At 43.8% G+C, this 18668-nt stretch overlaps 1 protein-coding gene across 1 annotated transcript in view; it reads right to left on the minus strand.

The window, feature by feature from the left end:
- LOC126528538 (uncharacterized) overlaps positions 1–18668 on the minus strand; it is a 31755-nt gene that overhangs the window by 7052 nt on the left and 6035 nt on the right. Inside the window, exons 5-8 of the mRNA XM_072284534.1 lie at positions 17165–17296; positions 13781–14045; positions 12891–13077; positions 10852–11036 (exon numbers count right to left, since the gene is read on the minus strand). Of these exons, the coding sequence (XP_072140635.1) occupies positions 10852–11036; positions 12891–13077; positions 13781–14045; positions 17165–17296 (769 nt within the window). The remainder of the gene's footprint in view (positions 1–10851; positions 11037–12890; positions 13078–13780; positions 14046–17164; positions 17297–18668) is intronic.

An 18668-nucleotide genomic window follows, 5' to 3' on the forward strand; every position in this document is an offset into this window, starting at 1 on the left:
AGTGATACTGTTTTTCTGACAGTCTTTTTCCTCATTCTAAATGGAACGCATGAAACGCTCGAGATAAGCAAGGCCACAGCTGTTCGCCCACACAGAAACAAACAGTAGCTGTAGTTATTTGAAACGCACTGTCGCAGCAACTAGCCACCAAGACTAAGCACTCATCCTCCAATGTTTTTTTTTCCGCTTGAGTTTATGCTACCCTCATGGCCATTGTGCATTAAAGAAGGGAGTTGTTAAGATCAACAGAACACAACAGGCACAGCAAGTTGAGGTCAACAATAGCATAAAGATTCTCCTGAATATGTAGGCTAATGCTGAATGAAAAAGTATGTTATTGGTAGTAGCTGAAACAAAAAAAAGGACTGAAAGAAAGACTTTGTACAGCATAAATCGATTCCTGCCTTTTTACGCTGATCCGACTTGAAGATATGCCTTTGGCTACTTCCTACAATAAATTTCACTATGATAGGAACATACCTGCCAACCTGTAAACATTAAAATTTGTAAAAATCCTGAACGACATGAGTGAGAGAGGGGGCGAGTAGCATGCACTTTTTAAAGATGTTTATTCTGAACCCACAGTTTTTGTGGGTACATACACACTTCATTAACGATCGTTTACCTTTAAAGGGTCCCTCACCAGGCCCTATAGAAAATTTTGGTTATACGCTGTAAGTTGTTAAGTGTCCTCTAGGGAGCATTCTGCCGGAAAAATTTTTCACATTGGCTCATTAATAGCCGAGATGGAAATATTTCAGTGTCGCGAACCCATGATTTCAGAAGGCGAGCTCCACTGCAAAGCGAGACACTCTTTCCACTTGCCTCGTCTAGCCTCCGCAAGTGAAATTCCTTCCCTTCATTGTCCCATACTGGACATTGAGGATGGTGTGATGCATACATCAGGGACATGATGCATACGTGACGCATACGCCTTCATTTTTGTTTTCTTGTTTTTCTTTTTTTTTGTTAGGCGCTGCGCGCTTTCTTTGCCGGCATCACGCGCACACTGCTGTGATTCTCTCATTTCGTGCAGCGCACGATTTTGTGCGCTGTGCACAAGGACACATGACTACCGGTATAGTTCAGTGCTACACAAATGCTGAGCCCGACACAAGTGGATCACAGACCATGCTCACGCACTGGAACACGGTAGAAAATGGCATAGTTTTGGTACCTGTGCATGTGTCTGGGAACAAGCAGACAAAGCGGAAGTACATCTCGTTTGCTTCGGTGCGAAGTAAAACAAAAAACCATGTGAACATTCCTTTTGTGTGTTTTATTCACTCTCTACACTTAAACTCGTCAACTGAAGCAGCAGATCACACAAATAACAGATGTTGCCTCGAATAATTCTCGAAGTCATGTGTCTCGATGAATGACATCCCACTGTGGGCACGAGTACGTAGGTACAGGGACGAGGTCACCGTCCGGCTTGGAGTGTGGTCGTCGCGAGGGAAAGGGAAAACGGCGTTCAGATTGAAATTTCAAACCTTTCCGCAGCACATAGCGATGTAATACTTTGCAAACACAATTGTTAGCATGCTTTGTATGCTCTGCGCTTGTCAGCTCAAAATGGCCAGACTTGGTGAGGGGCCCTTTAAGCGTAACATACAAGCAGCAGCAAACTTAGGCCATCAGATACAGACAAGCAACACATGGTCTTTAGATCAGTTAACTTTTAGTAATGTTTTTGTTAGTGATCTCCCCTGCTTAAAAACTTTTCTCAATAAACTTTTTCAAACCAAGTACTCTTTGGCTTACAGGATGCCTTGTGCCGTCACAAGAAGGCGACGCAGGTACCGTCAAAATGTCCTTTTTTGCACGAATCTTACAAGAGCTTTAAAACATATTCACAAACGAAACCTATTTTTCATAAGACTTGACGCAGCATTCGTAGAATCGTAGAGGTAGCCCAAATTTGTAAACTGTACGAGAAATTCGGGAAAGTTGGCGGGTATGTAAAAAACCCCTAAAATCTGCGTATGCATGTGGTGCTCAGAGTCATAAACAACAAATATAGCTGTTTTTACAGCTCTCATCGTGCAATACCAACTACACAATAACAAGCAATTGTGTGGCAGGATTGTGCACGAGGTGCAGTGCTTCATTATACCATGATATTACATAACAGCCATTTCCACCCTGCCCTTTTACATGCCTTTACAATCAATGTCTGTTACTTCAACCATTACAGACCAAAAACAAAAGAAACACCTGACTGAACTATCTGGTGGGTCGTATGGAATGAGAAGCAGAAAAAATGCCATAACACACTGCCGATTCATTTGGCAGTATTTGCCCGAATCTAAAAAGCCCCCAAATGCCCACTTCTTCTTGTGTTCAAAGTAAAAACAAACAATGTAGACGTGACATTAAAGTTCCTAAAGAAAGTAGAAATCTAACGAGCACATGATTTTTTTGGCAAGGAAAATGGGCAAAGGTCTAATATGTGTTGCATCAATGGTGGCCAGTTTCTTAAAGGGACTTTTAAGGGCAAACATTAAGTCAAGCTAAAGTGATAGACTAATGCTCGAGGACGTCCAAGGCGTCAGTATTATCGCAAACAAATCTTTCGAGAATGTGAAATTGCTATAAATGCAGGACACAATTTAAGATGCCATCGGCACGTTCAAGTACTAGCCTGATGACGTAGCAACACGTGGTTATAATTCTGTCACCAGTACTACACCACTCTTAACAAAAAGATTGTTGCATTGCATTATAAGATGGAAGAACATGCTACTAGTCTACTTCTGTTTCATATTTAGAGAAAAAAAAATACCTCAATGACATTATACTTGACAACCGGGAGATCTACATATTTCGTTTTCATTCGACTCTGCCCTGCCTACGCCTTTGCATTTCAGTAGTCACATTATTGCATAGTGCTGTGCTGGTTTTCCTGGCTCATGAAACTTGTACAAACCACAAATAGCAGAGAATGAAGCCCATCACAACAAATGCTGAATATTGTATTCCTGATTCGGCAAGCACTTTCTCTTCCTTTTTTGCACTGTCAGCTGTGTTACCTCGGTTTCTGCCAGCGCTATTGCGTTTTGTGCGAGCAAATGTGTAGCGCCAGCTGTCGGGCACCGTTTTGTTTACCGACAGCTGTAAAGAACGGTGATGCATAGGCAACGTCACGACTTCCCAGGAGCTCAGGGGCAGGCTATTTTAGTTGCGTTAGAGGTATGCGAACCCTTCAGATGTGATTTTTTTCTTAAACCAAGTCTTTTCTTAACACGAAGCTGCGCTATTTCTGTACTGGTACTTTAAACATCCACGTTGAGTTATTATTCACCTTAAAGGGGCCCTGAACTACTTTTTATCTAAGTGGAGAAGGACATTTGAAGGGAAGATAGACTATTTCAGAACCACTTTGCCGCAAAAAGTACTTCAATGCGTTCAGCAGAAGTGGAGTTATCGGCAATCAAACACGGCCTCAGCTGTGCTCCCCTTCCTCCTCCAATGCCTTGCACTGCGAAGGCTACGGCGGAGACGTCACCTTCGTGCGCAGTTCAAATTTCTGATTTCGTGCCTATGCCGCGCTAAATGTAAGCCAAACACGGCTGTCCTCAGAGAGCCGCAGTGCGCTTAGCCACTGGACTCGTGGCGGCACCTCGCGGCGGCCGCGGTGTAGCCAAGCGCAGCGACCAATAGCAGCCACGTATTGGAGTGTGCTTTATGACGAAATAAAGCGCACAGATGAGAGCGAGGATCATGGGGTTTTTGAAATGAGAGCGTTTGAGAGGAAGGTGACTTCGCGCTCTGCTTGCGAGCTCCACAGACCACGTACAACAGCAGAACTTGGCTGAGATGTTCACAACAGCGTATGCTACCCGTGGACTATGTTATTTCACCAAGCCCGAGGGGTGGTTCAGGGCCCCTTTAAACGTCCCTTGAAAATCAGCTTCGCCGCATTACAATTGTGTTATGCGGTAAAGCATATAAACGCCATATAGGCGGTTTTGGTTCCGTAACCGACTGTGTATGTTGGACTGGCAATTTACGGCACAATTTTCTCGACAAAAATAAAAGGCGATCATTAAAACTGGATAAATATCATAATCAGACATTGCGAGCTACGGTTATTGCCCGAAAATCTTCCTAGGGCACGCCAAAAATAGGAGTTTTCTACAGGAGATGACGCGTGTTCGATGCATTCCGAGTCTCCTAAGTTCCGCCGAGACAAACACTACCACTAAACTGGGGTGCGGTCGGAGATCGTTGTTCGAAACGCGCATTCAGTTTGTGTTGAGTTTCGCCTCACGTGACTGGCCCAGGCCGCGCCGAGTCGTCAGCCGAGCTGAGGCGCGTACTTGCCAACTGATCAAATTGGAATTACTCGGCAAAGGCCAATTTTAGGATCCAAATAATGAAAGCTTGGGCTTACTCAAATGCGCAGGCGCCAACTGGGACCTCCGGTTGGGATCAAATTAACCGAAAAATCAAATTAACGGGAGTCGAATAAACGGAAGTCAACTTAAACACGGCTTTCACAAAATCGTTCACAACGATGTGCCATCACAGATTTTACGAGGTAGTGCCCCACCATACGTGCCGATTCCTTGCGTCATGTCTGAAATCAATTGAAACGGGAGTGATATGATGAACTTTCGGAGCATCACTTCACTCAGTAGAACTCACTCAAAGTAGGCAAATTCTTCACATAGTAGGCTGAGGCACGACAAGTTCCTTAAATTTTACTTGCACAGAACAAAATTTTGCACGAGTCATTACAGCACCGAGCATGCACTAAATGTGTCCAAACTTCTGGTAACTACATCAATAGCACATTTTCCTGTATCTTCTTTGTGTGGTCAAGTTTGTGCTGAATGAATATGGCTATGCATTTACTTGCCCTTCAAAGCATTAAGAGGAAGCTTTAGCTCGGGGACTTCTATCTAAATACATGGAAAAGGAGAAATCGTTTTTATCTGCAACTACTGTACCGAATGTGATGAAGTTTGTTACATTTATAAGAATAAGTTAAAATATAGTGACTGTAGGAAGCAGGTTATTGATGCAAGCCATAGATATCTTAAAAAATATTGCTGATAATTGCAAAGTTTAGAAAATCAGAACTGTCAAGTTTACAACTTTGTAACTCAGCAATGAAAAACAATATAAAAGTTCTGTAAACTGCGTTTAATAATACGTCTAAACTGGACAAAATTCATATATTATACACCTGTGTGAAATACATCACTGATTTGTAGGGGTGTGCAAATATCCGAAAATTGTGCATATTATATTTTTAATACTCGATGGGATACGAATATTCGAAACAAATCCAATGTATTTCTGGCTGTGCGGGAGCAAAGATGGTTCTTAGCGTTTATTTCTATATAATTTAAAAAAGCGTGTCTGATTTTGTGGTAAACTTTGCGACAATTTCATGCTGCTAGCGAAATTTCACCGGTAAAACATGCTTAGCCACTGGACGTCAAACATTTGCAAGAAAGCCAGCCTCTCAGTAGCAAGGGGGCGCGGGTTTGCGAACAGCGAGGGTGCAATCTTTTGTAGGTTCCATCCCCAAACCAATACTGAGCTTATTGCTTGACAGAAAATGCGACGAATGACGACTGGTACAGGGTCAAATGCCTATGAGTTTACGGGAATCTTATGCGGTATAATAAGGCACAGGCTGACGAGGACAGCTAACTAGCAGAAATTATTCAATTTTCCGAAGCTAACATGATCCAAACACACAATCTTTCAGTACAACGGCTTACAAGTTTAATTTTTTTACCAATGATAATGTCATTGCAATGTTCCAACATGTTAAAATAAACCAACTTGCTAATAAATGCATGGGCATATTATTATTCGATATTCAGTGCTAAGTATTCATATTCGATTCATATTAAACAATTTTGGTATTGCATACCCCCTACTAACTTGTGAATAGGCCTTTTGCAAAACCCTTGTAAGCATTGTAACAAATCCATGTAAGCTGTAAACTAATATACCAAATTTGTGCCCTTTGGATGTTCTAATGGCTGCAGTTTACAGAACTGTCATATCTGCTTTCTGTGTTGAGTTACGGATTTGCAAACTTCGTACCATCCACCCCCCCCGCCAAGGACGATTGTTCGGCAAGCGTCCACGCTCGAGGTCTGGGAGCGTGCGGTCAAGACTGATGGCCCAGAATGCCAAGTCATGCGGGCAGAGTGGGCTAACTGCGTGGAGGCCACATGACCTCCACTCTAGCTCCTCTGCCAGGGTCTCTACGACTAATTTGTGCCTCCAATAAAGTTTACTTCTCTCTCTCGTACTTGTATTTTTTTAACTGACGAATTTCTGGCAAATTTTGTAGAAAAAATTCAGGCTTTGAATCGACATTCTGCTTTGTACAGTCACTAGAATTTAACGTTCTCTCTCAAATGCACCAAAGTTCATTAACATTGGTCGGGATTTATCTCACAACAGCATTTCTGCATTTTCCACGTCCTTGAATAGGTGGCATCAGAGATGGGCCCAAGCTAACGCTTCCTTTTAAGGATAAACAGCCCAAACTGATGCAGCCATTCATCGGCAATTTTACTTAACAAGTTTACTTACCACTTGTTATATGTGTGTAACTAACTAGGCCAAGGGGAGCGTTACTGTTATCACAAGAATGTGATGCCATCTTAAAAAAACTTCACAAAATAAAATAAATACAGTACTTTCCTTTGTTGCTGTAAATGTGAATCTACAGCATTTCCTGCACTTTGAGATATGACCTCAGCTATGCTGTCTGCTCGAGTGTTTCACAAACCTACTAAGTGGTGGCATCAGAATGCGTGTAAATGCTTTGAAACAATTTTCTTTGCGACAAAAAAGCCCCACTTATTTAAATCTCGCAGCAAGTCTATTTTATCGTGAACATGTGCCGGTCCTGTAGCATGAAGATAGCAGAGGGGCAGGTGTGATGCATTTCTCAGGGCTGTGCTGGGCCACTTAATGCTGACCCCTACACAACAGTATAATGACCAGTATAATGACCATAACAGTATAATGACCATTACTTTCTTTTTTTCTGAGCTATAGATAGCCCTGGATAATATGAAAGTAATGTTTTTCTTGGGCGGGGGGGGGGGGGGGATGCTTACTGGGCAGTGGGCAAGAATACATCCTACCTAAGCACTTATGCAAATGTTACTTGAAAGAATTTAGAAATTTTTACAGTGAACATCCGCAACCATGCCTTGTGGAAGACCACATAGGTAGACCCTTCTGTCACACACGAAAATTTTGCCTGTGGAAGGGTTAAAGGGGGCTCGGAACCACCCATCCGGGGCTTGGTGAAAAAACACATTTCACGTATAGCATACGCTGCTGCGCACATTTCAGCCAAATTGTCAAGGTGACTCAAGGTGACTTCGTGCTCGCTAGCGAAGCGCGAAGTCACCTATTTCTCAAACACTCTCTTGTGGCCTTCTCTTCACCCGTTTCAGGGCTGCCAATGGCTGCCCCTTGATGTCAGTGGGCAGATTCTCATAGAGTGCTGCCATTGGCCGATAGTTAACATCGATCAAGAAGCAGGTTTGCATCATTGTGCTTTTTCCTGCTGTCACAGTGTACAATAGTTGATTTAATGAAGAGAGGTGGGAATGCCCAAAGTCACGTTGCAGCAATTTTTGGAGAAGATGAAGCTTTCATTCTGGAGCAAACTGGAGAAGACGAATTCTGATTTTGAAGCAGTCTTTAGCACATACGGGGTTGATCATTTTGACAGAATTTTTAAAAATTGCCTGTTGCAGATAACTAATTGTAGTCTGCGAGCTGGATTTTTCAGAGGGACGGACATTGCTTGCATGAGAAATTGAAACACATATTCAACTAATTAAAAGAAAAACACTAATTATTTTAATTAATTATGTTATGGCACATACTGAAATTTACTAATTGTAGCCGGTGAGCTTGCAAAGCTTATCCACTTGGAGTTAAATTCCAGAATCACACCAGCTAACCTTTTAAACCCTATGTCTAAAGATGTGGACACCAGCTTTTGCCATTTAGGAAATTAAACCAGAAATGATAAGCTAAAATAATCTGGTGTAACATAAAGCTAGATGCAGGCAACCATATGTTAAGTGTGTAATAATTTTGTTGCCACTGCTTTTCAAGAAAATTGATAATTCATGTGAGCTACCACAATAAGTTTCAAACCTGGGCCGGTATAATGTAAAACTATTCCATAATGCAAAGAAGGGGTAAGGCGTGCAGACATGGACACAAGAAAAGAGAAGTGGACAACACGAACATCCTCACCCCTTCTTTACATTATGAAGCTTTACCAACTAGCTCAGCTTTCTGCCATTCTAAAACTATTCCAACTGTTTTTATTCCAAATCTGCCATTAGCCCTCCATGATGGTTGAAATTACTTGGGCTACCAGCCCTGTGATGTTAAACATAGACGCCAGGTGTCTCTGTATTATGGTTTATGTTTATGCGCGTGAACAACTAGCCATCATATACTCCGGCATCATCAAAGGTGACCCGATCCCAACAGACTGGCTTTTCGGTAGAGTCACCCTAGTACCCAAGAAAGGCAGTGACGCGACCAATGTACTAGACTATCGCCCGATTACTGTCACCAATGTCCTCTACCGTATCTTTGCACACATTGTCAAAGGATGGGTGGGCACATGGGTGTAGCTTGAGGGCATCTTCATCGAACTTCAAAATGCATTCCACCAGAACAGGCGGCTCGAAGACAATTTATTTGTGCTCTGCCAGTGCATTGAAGTGGTAAAGAAAGAAACATGAGGCCTCGTCGGCTGCTTCCTCGATGTTGCAAAAGCATACGACAGTGTCCCGCACAGCCGCCTCTTCAGCAGCATGACTGCCCTGGGTCTACCGCCACACTGGGTAGAGCTGATGTGTAGACTGTATGCGGGGAATGAGGTCATAGCGCGTTTTGCTGACGTCCAAACGGGGCCCATTGAGGTCTAAAAGAGGGCTGCCCTCTTTCCCCACTCCTATACATGATCAACGTATCTGGACTGGAACGGGCATTGCTAAAGTCGGGTCTAGGCTTTGATCTCCACTGCATGTGGGACGGAATGCCGGATACGTGGACTCTACCGGGACTCGTGTTTGCGGACGACATGGTTCTACTTGCCGAGGATGTAACACAGCTGCAACGTCTGCTGACAATGGCCGCGACTCAGCTAGATCACCTCGGCCTATGTTTTAACGCCAAGAAATCAGCCGTGCCGCAATTCTCGGGCCCGCAGCTGGACACAGCAGTTACCCTTCCCAACGGTGAACCAGTACCATGGGCGACGCAGTGCCGATACCTGGGAGTCACCATCAGCACATCAGAAGACGCACTTGGGATGCATGAAGACCACCTTTAGCAGGCTTCAAGATGCACTAGCAGGATCCTACGCCGTCACTCGCTATGGGGCTGCAATCGTTTCCTGCTTGTACGCGAAATGTGGAAAGCGGTGCACGTGCCGGCGCTGACATTTGCAAATGCCATTATCACTATTTCGGCAAGTACCAGGGCATGCCTAGAATGGGCACAGAGACGTTGACTGAGTAGCATTAGGCTGCCATGGCTGCGTGCCCGTGGAGGCCATTCAAGGCGACATAGGGTGGTCGTTGTTTGAAGCACGGGAAACACGCAGCAAACTGGCATATGAGGGATGACTGCGCCTCATGAACGATGAGCGATGGGCACGTCGGCCTGTATCGATACATATCCATCAAGGGCATTCGAACTCGATGGTGCGGGCGAGTCCAGACACTCAAGCATAAGTTTGGCATCATCGCTCACACGGTTCAGGAATCCAGCCAACACAAATGGTCACTGGAAGTGTGGACACGAGTAAGCGAAGAGGAAACCTCGCAGTGGCAAGAGGCGATGGCGACTAAGTCCGATCTACAGGTGTATCGGGCACACAAGCAAGCCATCGCACCAGAACGCTTCTACGACAATGGCGTCGGAAGGGCACTGTTCTTCGAGGCGCGCGTGGGAGCCCTACGCACCCTGACACACCAGCGCAGTTTCGATCTCTCCCCCGAAGTGCAAGCTGCGCTGAGCCAGATCTGCGGAGAAAAAGAGGAAACCATTGGACACTAAAGCCCCTTAAACTTCGCAAAGTAGAGCCATGCTTTGAAGAATGCCGCCTCCTCCTCGCGCACTCTGGCCGAGGCTGACGCCGCGTCGCTATTGGCCTAATAGCCTCACGTGGGCCCTCGCGCCTTGCTTCAGCGCCATTTTTGCTCGAGAAGCATCTACGGAGTGGCGAGGAGCATATGTTGGTGCCGTTTCTACGCTCGAGCAGTGTAGGTGGCATCACAGTCAAGGAGGGAGCGTGAAAGGGAGGAGAAACGAGGAGGAGTGAAGGTGGAGGAGGAGAGTGTCGCTACTTTACAAAGTTTAAGGGGCTTTATTGGACACCTCGTATTGCTATGCGCAGGTTTGTCTCCACGGCACACAGAGGGCACCACCATACAGCAATCCCTGGGGTTTCTTCAGCTGCTACACGCCTCGATGCAAGCATCAACATAACTAAAGACAGACTTGTGCAGTGGTGGAGCACTGTGCGGCGCTGATCGGCAAATGTGGGTGTGTGTGCATACGAACAGCTGTTTTGTTTGTTTTTTCTTTTTTTTCTTTTTTGGATAGGGCACAGGTGTATCTGTGCCTGCCCATTACAAAGGGAACAGCCACACATCATCGTCATCATGTTGCCATTAAGAGATAGCACTGCCAATACACATGCATATATGTAGGTCAGTTGAATGACACCAATTTAGGTTGGTGACTGGCTTAGAGCAAGTATGTAATGCATGACACAATAAGTACAAGAATAAAAAAAAAGCTAGGCAGACATCTGGCACTCACCAACAATCTGTGTCAGTCGGCTCATGCCACCCCACGCAGAAGTGATCCCCATGCGCACATGAACAAACTGAACTTCGGAGTCGGGGGCCATGATTCGGAAGTCTGCTGCCGTGGTTAGTTCTGCTCCGCCTCCAATTGCGCGGCCCTCGATGAGGACGGCACTGATCATCGGTAGGTTGCTGAACCTGGTGGAGAGAGCATAGTATAATAAGCAGTTGGTGCCTCTGCAGCATTCGTATAAATAAAAAGATGCAAATATATATTGGAATAGTCACTCTTGAATAAAAACCATGTAAACCTTCAGCAAAGTCGCTGTGTCAGCCAGTCTTATACAATACTGGAATTTCTGTGACGTGGTGCAGTGAGTAGACCTCACGGCCTGTACCTTAATGTTCTATCTGGTATTCTAGCTTGTACTCTTAGACTTCCTTCTGCGACTGTGCTGTTCTTTTTTCTGTTGGTGGGCAAGGCATAGCTCTGCTATGCCATGTCCTGTCCACACCAGAAGCACATTTGTGCTTTTGAGGGCACGAAATGCAGCTGAATTTTGTACTGGTGCAGTGCTGTACTGTATGCACGTTAATCATTATCAGCTTACATTTACGTCCACTGCAGGATGAATTGCCTCTCCCAGTGATTTCCAATTACCTTGTTCACCAGCCGATTCCTAGGTGTGCCCTGCATATTTTGTAACTTCATCACATCGCCTAATTCTCTGCCATCCTCAACTCTACTTCCCTTTCCTTTGTACCCATTCTGTAACTCTAATAGCCCATTGGTCATCTGCCCTATCCATTACATGGCCTGCACAACTCCATTTTTTTCCTTGTCATGTCAACTAAAATATTGGCTACCCCTGTTTGCTCTCTAATCCACATTGCCATCTTCCTGTCTCTTCACTTTGCACTTACCTACATGTATATTACATGCACATTAGCGTATGTACACATCTGCATATATGAAGAACAATGTATGTGTGTGAATGGAGGAAGTGCATATCTATGCAGATAAGTATGTACAGCGTTTGTCAAAGTATACATGAGAGTATAATGAAATTTAAGGTGTAAGGCCCTCTCTTCATTCTCCTGAGAAAATGATGTGTTGCTTTTTTAATGAAGGAACACAGTTTTTAGTGATGCCTTTTATGACGCACACTTTCGTACACCATGAAAAAGTTCTAGTACTGCTGGAGCCAGACAAAACATTTTATTGCTAAAAAATTATTTCATAAAATGACGTTTCGTGTTATAGAGAAGCACCTAAATTTAAAACAGGAAATCTCAGACAGTTGAGTGCTATGGTAGAGGCAGCTGTACATAGGCATCGAATGACCCAATTACATGCTGGCGGCAATTCATTGCAGGTAGAAAGAAAAAAGACACAATGGCTGTATAATGCCTTGCACAAGCTGAAAATTGGCTGGCATAGCATTTGTTTCCATTACAGCCCCTGTACATGATGCAATTATTTTGAAACATTCTAATGTTTCATTTATTATACTTGTTTATTATTAATGAAGCACTAGTGACTTTTAAGTAACTGTTAAACTGATCTGTTTGTTTTTTAGTTCATGAATGCACAGCTGCAAATTACAAGTCTCAATTGACGCTTGCAATAAATAATTTCAAAATCACCAGAAAATGAAAAAAAAAGAGAGGGAGAACATTACATGTGCGTGTCTATGCTTCTTATATCGCCTGAAATGGAGTGCATGCAATAATAAATGAGAGCACCTAGCTCACATGCGGTTACTATACAGTTTGTGAGGTACAAATACTGCATAGCAAATGTCTAGACATGGCATAGTTCAGGAAAACATGTGAAAGTCCCTTCAATTTCACAAATACCGCAAAACTTGAAAGCGCACACCTTCAAGTTGAGTTCAACTAGTACATATTTTAAGTAAACTATGCTGAGGCACCCATATGTACTGAGGCAACGTCATAAAATACAGGATGCCCAGCGCTTTGTTCAATTACGACGGATACAGCTGTGGGGGCATATTAAGGTACACGTGCAACTCAATTAATTAAGATCACCTTGTCAACGTGTCCTGCATAAGAGCGGACATCTGGCGTCCCTCGTCGGGGCTGGGGATGCCTTTCATTGACACCAGGTTAGCCCCTGAACAAAAGAACGGGCCTTCGCCGTAGAGCAAAACTGCTTTGATATGGGGCCAGTGCTCCAATGTTCTGACGGCGTTGGCCAGCTCCAACATCATCTCTCCTGACAAAAAATAAAATAAAATAAAAAAGAAAGAAAGGAAGGAAGAAATAGTGTCAAAAATTATAAATGCAACAAGCGTGTTAAACGCAATAAGCTGAGTTCCGTGGATGCAATTGTAACGGCTGTAAAATCACGAAATGACGCTCTGTTTCGTACCCATGAGAGATTTTAGGCGTTGCAGTTCGATTCCATAACCTTTCGTGTAACGGCATCCTTTGTATTACCCGCCGTGGTTACTCAGTGGCTATGGTTAGGCTGCTCCACTCCACTCCGGCGTGCGTCATAATCAGAAAGTGGTTTTGGCACGTAAAACCCCATAATTTAATTAATTAGTTAATCCTTTGTATTTGCGAACGTACACAGCCATAAATATAAGAGAACGAGTTATAACACACATCATTAATGAGGCAAACCCGAAGATGTCGGCCTATTCAGACACGCGACCTTACGTCAAGGAACGAGGAAGCAAATGCGATGTTTTCACCCATACATATTCTCAATCATCGCGCTAATCGTTCGCGAAAGGCTTCCTTCCTATCGTTTTCTTTTTTTTTTTTTCGTGGACACGTGCGGCCTCAAACGTGCAAGAGCGCTAAGTAAACGAGCCATTTACACAAAGAGCACAGTCCGCTGAGTTGAAATTCACCGATGTTTCGCATTCGTCGCGGACTTTCCTGCTAATTTTCGGCGCTCGATCACTCACCGGAGATGCAGTTCCTCTTCGCCGGATCATTGATGCTTAGACGTGCGATGCCGTTGACGTCCTCGACGAGTTCGATTCTACCGCTGGACTTGAGAGAGTTTAATTTGACACGGAATTCTTCGCTGACGAGCGGCATGCCGTCGCCGCTGCAGCTACCCGGGTTCCCCCGGCACACCTGTAGCACAGTCTCACGAGCAGCACGCGTGGACAGCCAGTCCGATTTTTCATGCGACATACACGTACACAGCTGGCTACTGCGGCTGAGCTAAACCATAGCCTCTATGGCTAAACTCAAGATCAAATGTCGCGTAAATTAGGCGCCGTACGCCCGCAACTCGCACCACAGCTTGCACTCGACAGGTCAACAAACACGCTCGATTGTCTGCGCGCGTCGCGTCTGCTGTTGCGACGGCAGCGCCAGGTGCGGAGTTTTGGGGATTCACGCTAGTGATAAAATAGGGAATAAAATACGTGCGCCGACGCTGTGCGAGAATTTAAAAAAAAAAGGTGCAAATGTATTTGGCGTCATGAAGGCCGGAAACTTGGAGGGACGGATTTGCTTACAATACTGCAAGAAACTCTATATGACCTAACCTGTGTGAAAAAAATTACGGCAGCACCCACCTCGCCATGAATGTAAACGTTAAAACATTTGCATAGCAACACATTGTACTGCCAACGTAGACACACAAAGTGGGATTTTCACGGCCAATCACAAAGAGCCAATCACAAATCACATGTGCCATATGACACATGCACCCCAGTTGAAACTTCCTAGTATCCTTTTAGTATCCTGGCTGCAACTTCGTTGCGATGGCTCTCCATCAAGTGGCCACATTCAGGACGAAGGTGTAATTATCAACTGCTGCAAAACTTGTTGCTATCTGGGAGGCACTTCGATTTCTCTCCGAGGTGCCTTCTCATGCATGAACGATATTCTGCGATTCTAAGCCAGCTCTTCAAACAATTGACTGTGTCCTCAGATGGGGCCCGTATTATTCCATGGCTATAGAAATTACACAGCATCTCGACCATGCAAATAGAAATGGCCGCAATGTCACCTTTCAGTGGATACCTTCACACTGTGGCGTGATAGGCAACGAGCAGGCAGAACCTGAAGTGAAAACTGCTTTAAATAATGCTTCTGAAGTACCCATTCTGTTCTCATGAACAGACACAAACACCCTACTTCGTCGCGTAATACGCAACCCTACTTTGGATCACTGGGCCCAACCAGATCGACGATACAAGCTAGTGCACAAATGGGACCAAGAAATGAAATTTCGTATGCCTCACAAGCTCAAAAGAAGCTAAACGAGCATGGTGCACTGGATTTGCCTTGGTGTCACATTCACCAATTATTACAAACATATGATAGGTGGTAGTGATACAAGCCCAAACTGTGAATACTGTGAGGTAATGGAAGCACTTGATCATATATTTTGCATGTCTTGTGTACATGCAAGAATGGCAGCAACTGGTCCCTTCCATTGTAAACGTCGATAAGAAGCTGCTATCAGACGAGTTTCCTTTAGGTCCTTGGCCTAATGCAAACAGCGCAGCCCTGATAACAAGTGCCCCTATAGCTTTTCTCCAAGCCACTGGGCTGGATGCGCAGCTTTAGAGATGCTACAACTTTGTGAATTTGTACATACACATCTCTTCCTCATACCATCATCATCATTCATCAGCCCTTTTCCTCCCCGTCCCTTTTCCCCAGGGTAGAGAAGCAGGCCAGAGCAAGTTATGGCTCAGGCTGACCTTTCTGCGTTTCTGTAAATATATATATATATATATATATATATATATATATATATATATATATATATCTCTATTATGAATGGGGCAATATGTTCGAGGCTGCATACCTTGCACCACTTTGGCGGATACACCTGGGATTGGCCAAGAATGAGCACACACCAGTATCACACGTACATACATGCAGTGTCAAAGATGTCTGTTTGGGCACATTCCCAATGGCACATATACCCAGTGACCCAACTTGCCTACTAGCACAGACAACTGTCAGTAGAAGTTGTCTATTCGGCCACATACCCAGTGGGCTGTGTTGTACTTCTCTGCAAGACTACAGCTAGCACATACCTATAGTGGCCCAAGCTAGTAGACAACTTAGGTCACTGGGGAAAGATGTTAGATACAAATGTACAAACCAGAAAGTGGGAAAGTTCCTAATGAATGCTAATACAATTTGCATATAAAAGAGAGGGACAGGTTGCAAAACAGGCATGAAGGAATTCCTCCACATACACACACACACAAACACACACACACACACACACACGTGTGTACACAGTTTAGAACATATATGGCAGAATACACTGGAATATCAGGCGACGTTGCGATCACACATAACAAAACTGACACGTACATACTCATCACAGAACCTCTCTTTGCTAGTGATGATTATGTTGCTGCTGACTTGTTTATGTCCAGAAGATATAAGTACTATATAGCACTGTTGGTTATTGCAATAAAAGTTGCTGAAGTGTAGTGATTAACAGAGAGCAAACGAGAGAAGCCTCAGGCAGGATCAAAAGTTTCACCAAGGGAACTTATCATCAAGGTGAGATAAATTGGCTCTAGCCTAAGGCGTCCCTTTTTCGCTCAATGTTGATCACTTCAAGTCTCTATCCTCTTGCAAGCTCTTTGTTTGGGTTAATGTAGTGTTACAAGTGTCACTATACTATCTCGCTCTAGATTGCCTGGTAGTTCAATACAAAAAGAAACACATTATATAAATTCAAGACTGCAGATTACTTTTGTTTTTGCACTACAGGTACCGGCAAGTGAAATTGGGTCACACTTTTGCCATATTTCTTGCTCAATCACATCTTCCCATTCATAATGGTATATTCTGCAAATATCTGCTATGATTGTACTGTCATTCACAAAAATTTAGCCAGTTCCTCCCTCCCTCCCTCCCTCCCTCCCTCGCTCTCTCTCCCACACACATACACACACACTTTTCAGCTACTTGATCACATCCCTCCAAGCACCCACCAGCTGTTTGGTCCAATATGCCTCACATATACTCAAAAGATTCGGTTACAAACAAGCAAAACATATAGACACACTGATCTCCACTCACAACTTCTTTTATTTGAAAGCTTGATTCACACACACAAAAGAAGCCACCAATTAAGGCGGCAAACTTGTAAAGTGCTCTGCTGAAGTAAAAGAATGGTCCATTTTATATAGACACTAGACGCTCCCATAACCTAAAACAGTCAGTGCCAATCAGCATAGACTTGGGTCTCTAATATAGAACAAACCCAGTTGGTATTCAATGCACTTATCACATTTCTTGTGCCAAAACATTTTTGATTGAAGTGCTAGGAACAGGTGGACATTAAACACCCGTCAGTGCTTTATATTCCTATTCAGGGCTTCTCGGTTGGCTGGGCCACTCCACACGGTGGAGAAGAGTCTCAGCTCCTCTCGGAGGCTATCGTCTGTGGAGAGCTCTCTCGCTTTCACAATAGTTTCCTTCAGAGTCTGCAAAAAATTAGAACAGTATCCCACAATGACATGGCAGCCCAGTAGCTATGATAAGGTGCTTCTAAATGGTCTACCCGGTCATGTATTTGTTGCCCATGCATTTCAGTGGGGGCTGCAAGACCACTAGTGCATTAGATTCAGGTAATTAAGAACTTACTTGATAGTTAAAATTAACCTGGAGCTCTCAACTGTACTGTCTATCATAGAGCAATGGTGTTTACTTTGAGATGCTGAACCTAATTAATCAACCAATTCAACCTAGCGAATGAGTAGTTACATTTAAGCTTCACCGGGGCATTACCTTCTTGTCTGTTCAATGCTCGGCTACTCGCTCCGGCTAGCTTGGTCGTCTGCTATGCTGCTACATCGAGTCGCACAATGAATAGCAGCATAACAGACAAGCCTGATAGTGTCAAAATGTCACAATGTTCTTTTCCCGCTTGGCCATTCTCTGTATAATGACACATACCAGTCCTGGGAAACAAGATCGAAACTGGTTCACAGAAAAGTTATTATAGTAAGGCATTTAAGGTACGCTGAGGCTTGCCACTCATTTTTCTATGGTTTCAAGGCACAGGGCCTTATCTAACGTAAAAAACAAAAAGTCAAAAATGTCATGTCGGTAATTCTATAGTCTTTTTTCCATGGCAATCTTCTTAATGAGTGAAAAGCTTGTGCTATTACAACATCAGCAGTTTATTCGTTATCTCCCGTTTTCTGTGACAGCTAGTTCTTTTGTGTTTTCGTAATAGGCATGGCCACAGAAACAGTCTATATGAAGCTCGAGAAATCAAGGGTGATTTTGTTGTCCTCCATGTGACATGTTGTTCCTGGTGGTGCTAGGAAAATACATTGCAGGAGCACTGGCAGCAAAGTGTTTTCATCGAGCTGCTGGCCACGTGAGAGAGGCTGTTAAAAACTTGACTTCTTCTTTGCAATTGTAAATGCCAAGTTGAAGCTCTGAATAAAACTCACTAGAGCTTTCCGGGTGTAATTATTTACTTTAGGAAAAGAAACGTTCCAAAAACACTGTGATTCCTGCATCGAAAAAGACAGCCATTGTCACTTCAACTGCCTAACTCCATGCGACCATATTTAAAGCCAAGGGAAGCCAGCGAGCATCAGAATTTTTCCACCACAGTCATCAATCACTTGTGCTAATCTTTTTTTTATGACAAATGTACACATTACAAAAATCTGTGAAAGAACATTTCTTCTGTGTTCAAACAGGAATTCCTGCAAACGTGTAAATGAGAAACTCGCTCACTTCTATTCAATGCATCGTTCTCACATTGTAGAATCCCGCTGATGAAACCTTCTTTATTTTCTTGTAAAGTAGGAACAAGGAAAATTACCAACTTTAAACAGA

Source organism: Dermacentor andersoni, chromosome 9 (genome assembly GCF_023375885.2).
Source record: "Dermacentor andersoni chromosome 9, qqDerAnde1_hic_scaffold, whole genome shotgun sequence".
NCBI lineage: Eukaryota > Metazoa > Arthropoda > Arachnida > Ixodida > Ixodidae > Dermacentor > Dermacentor andersoni.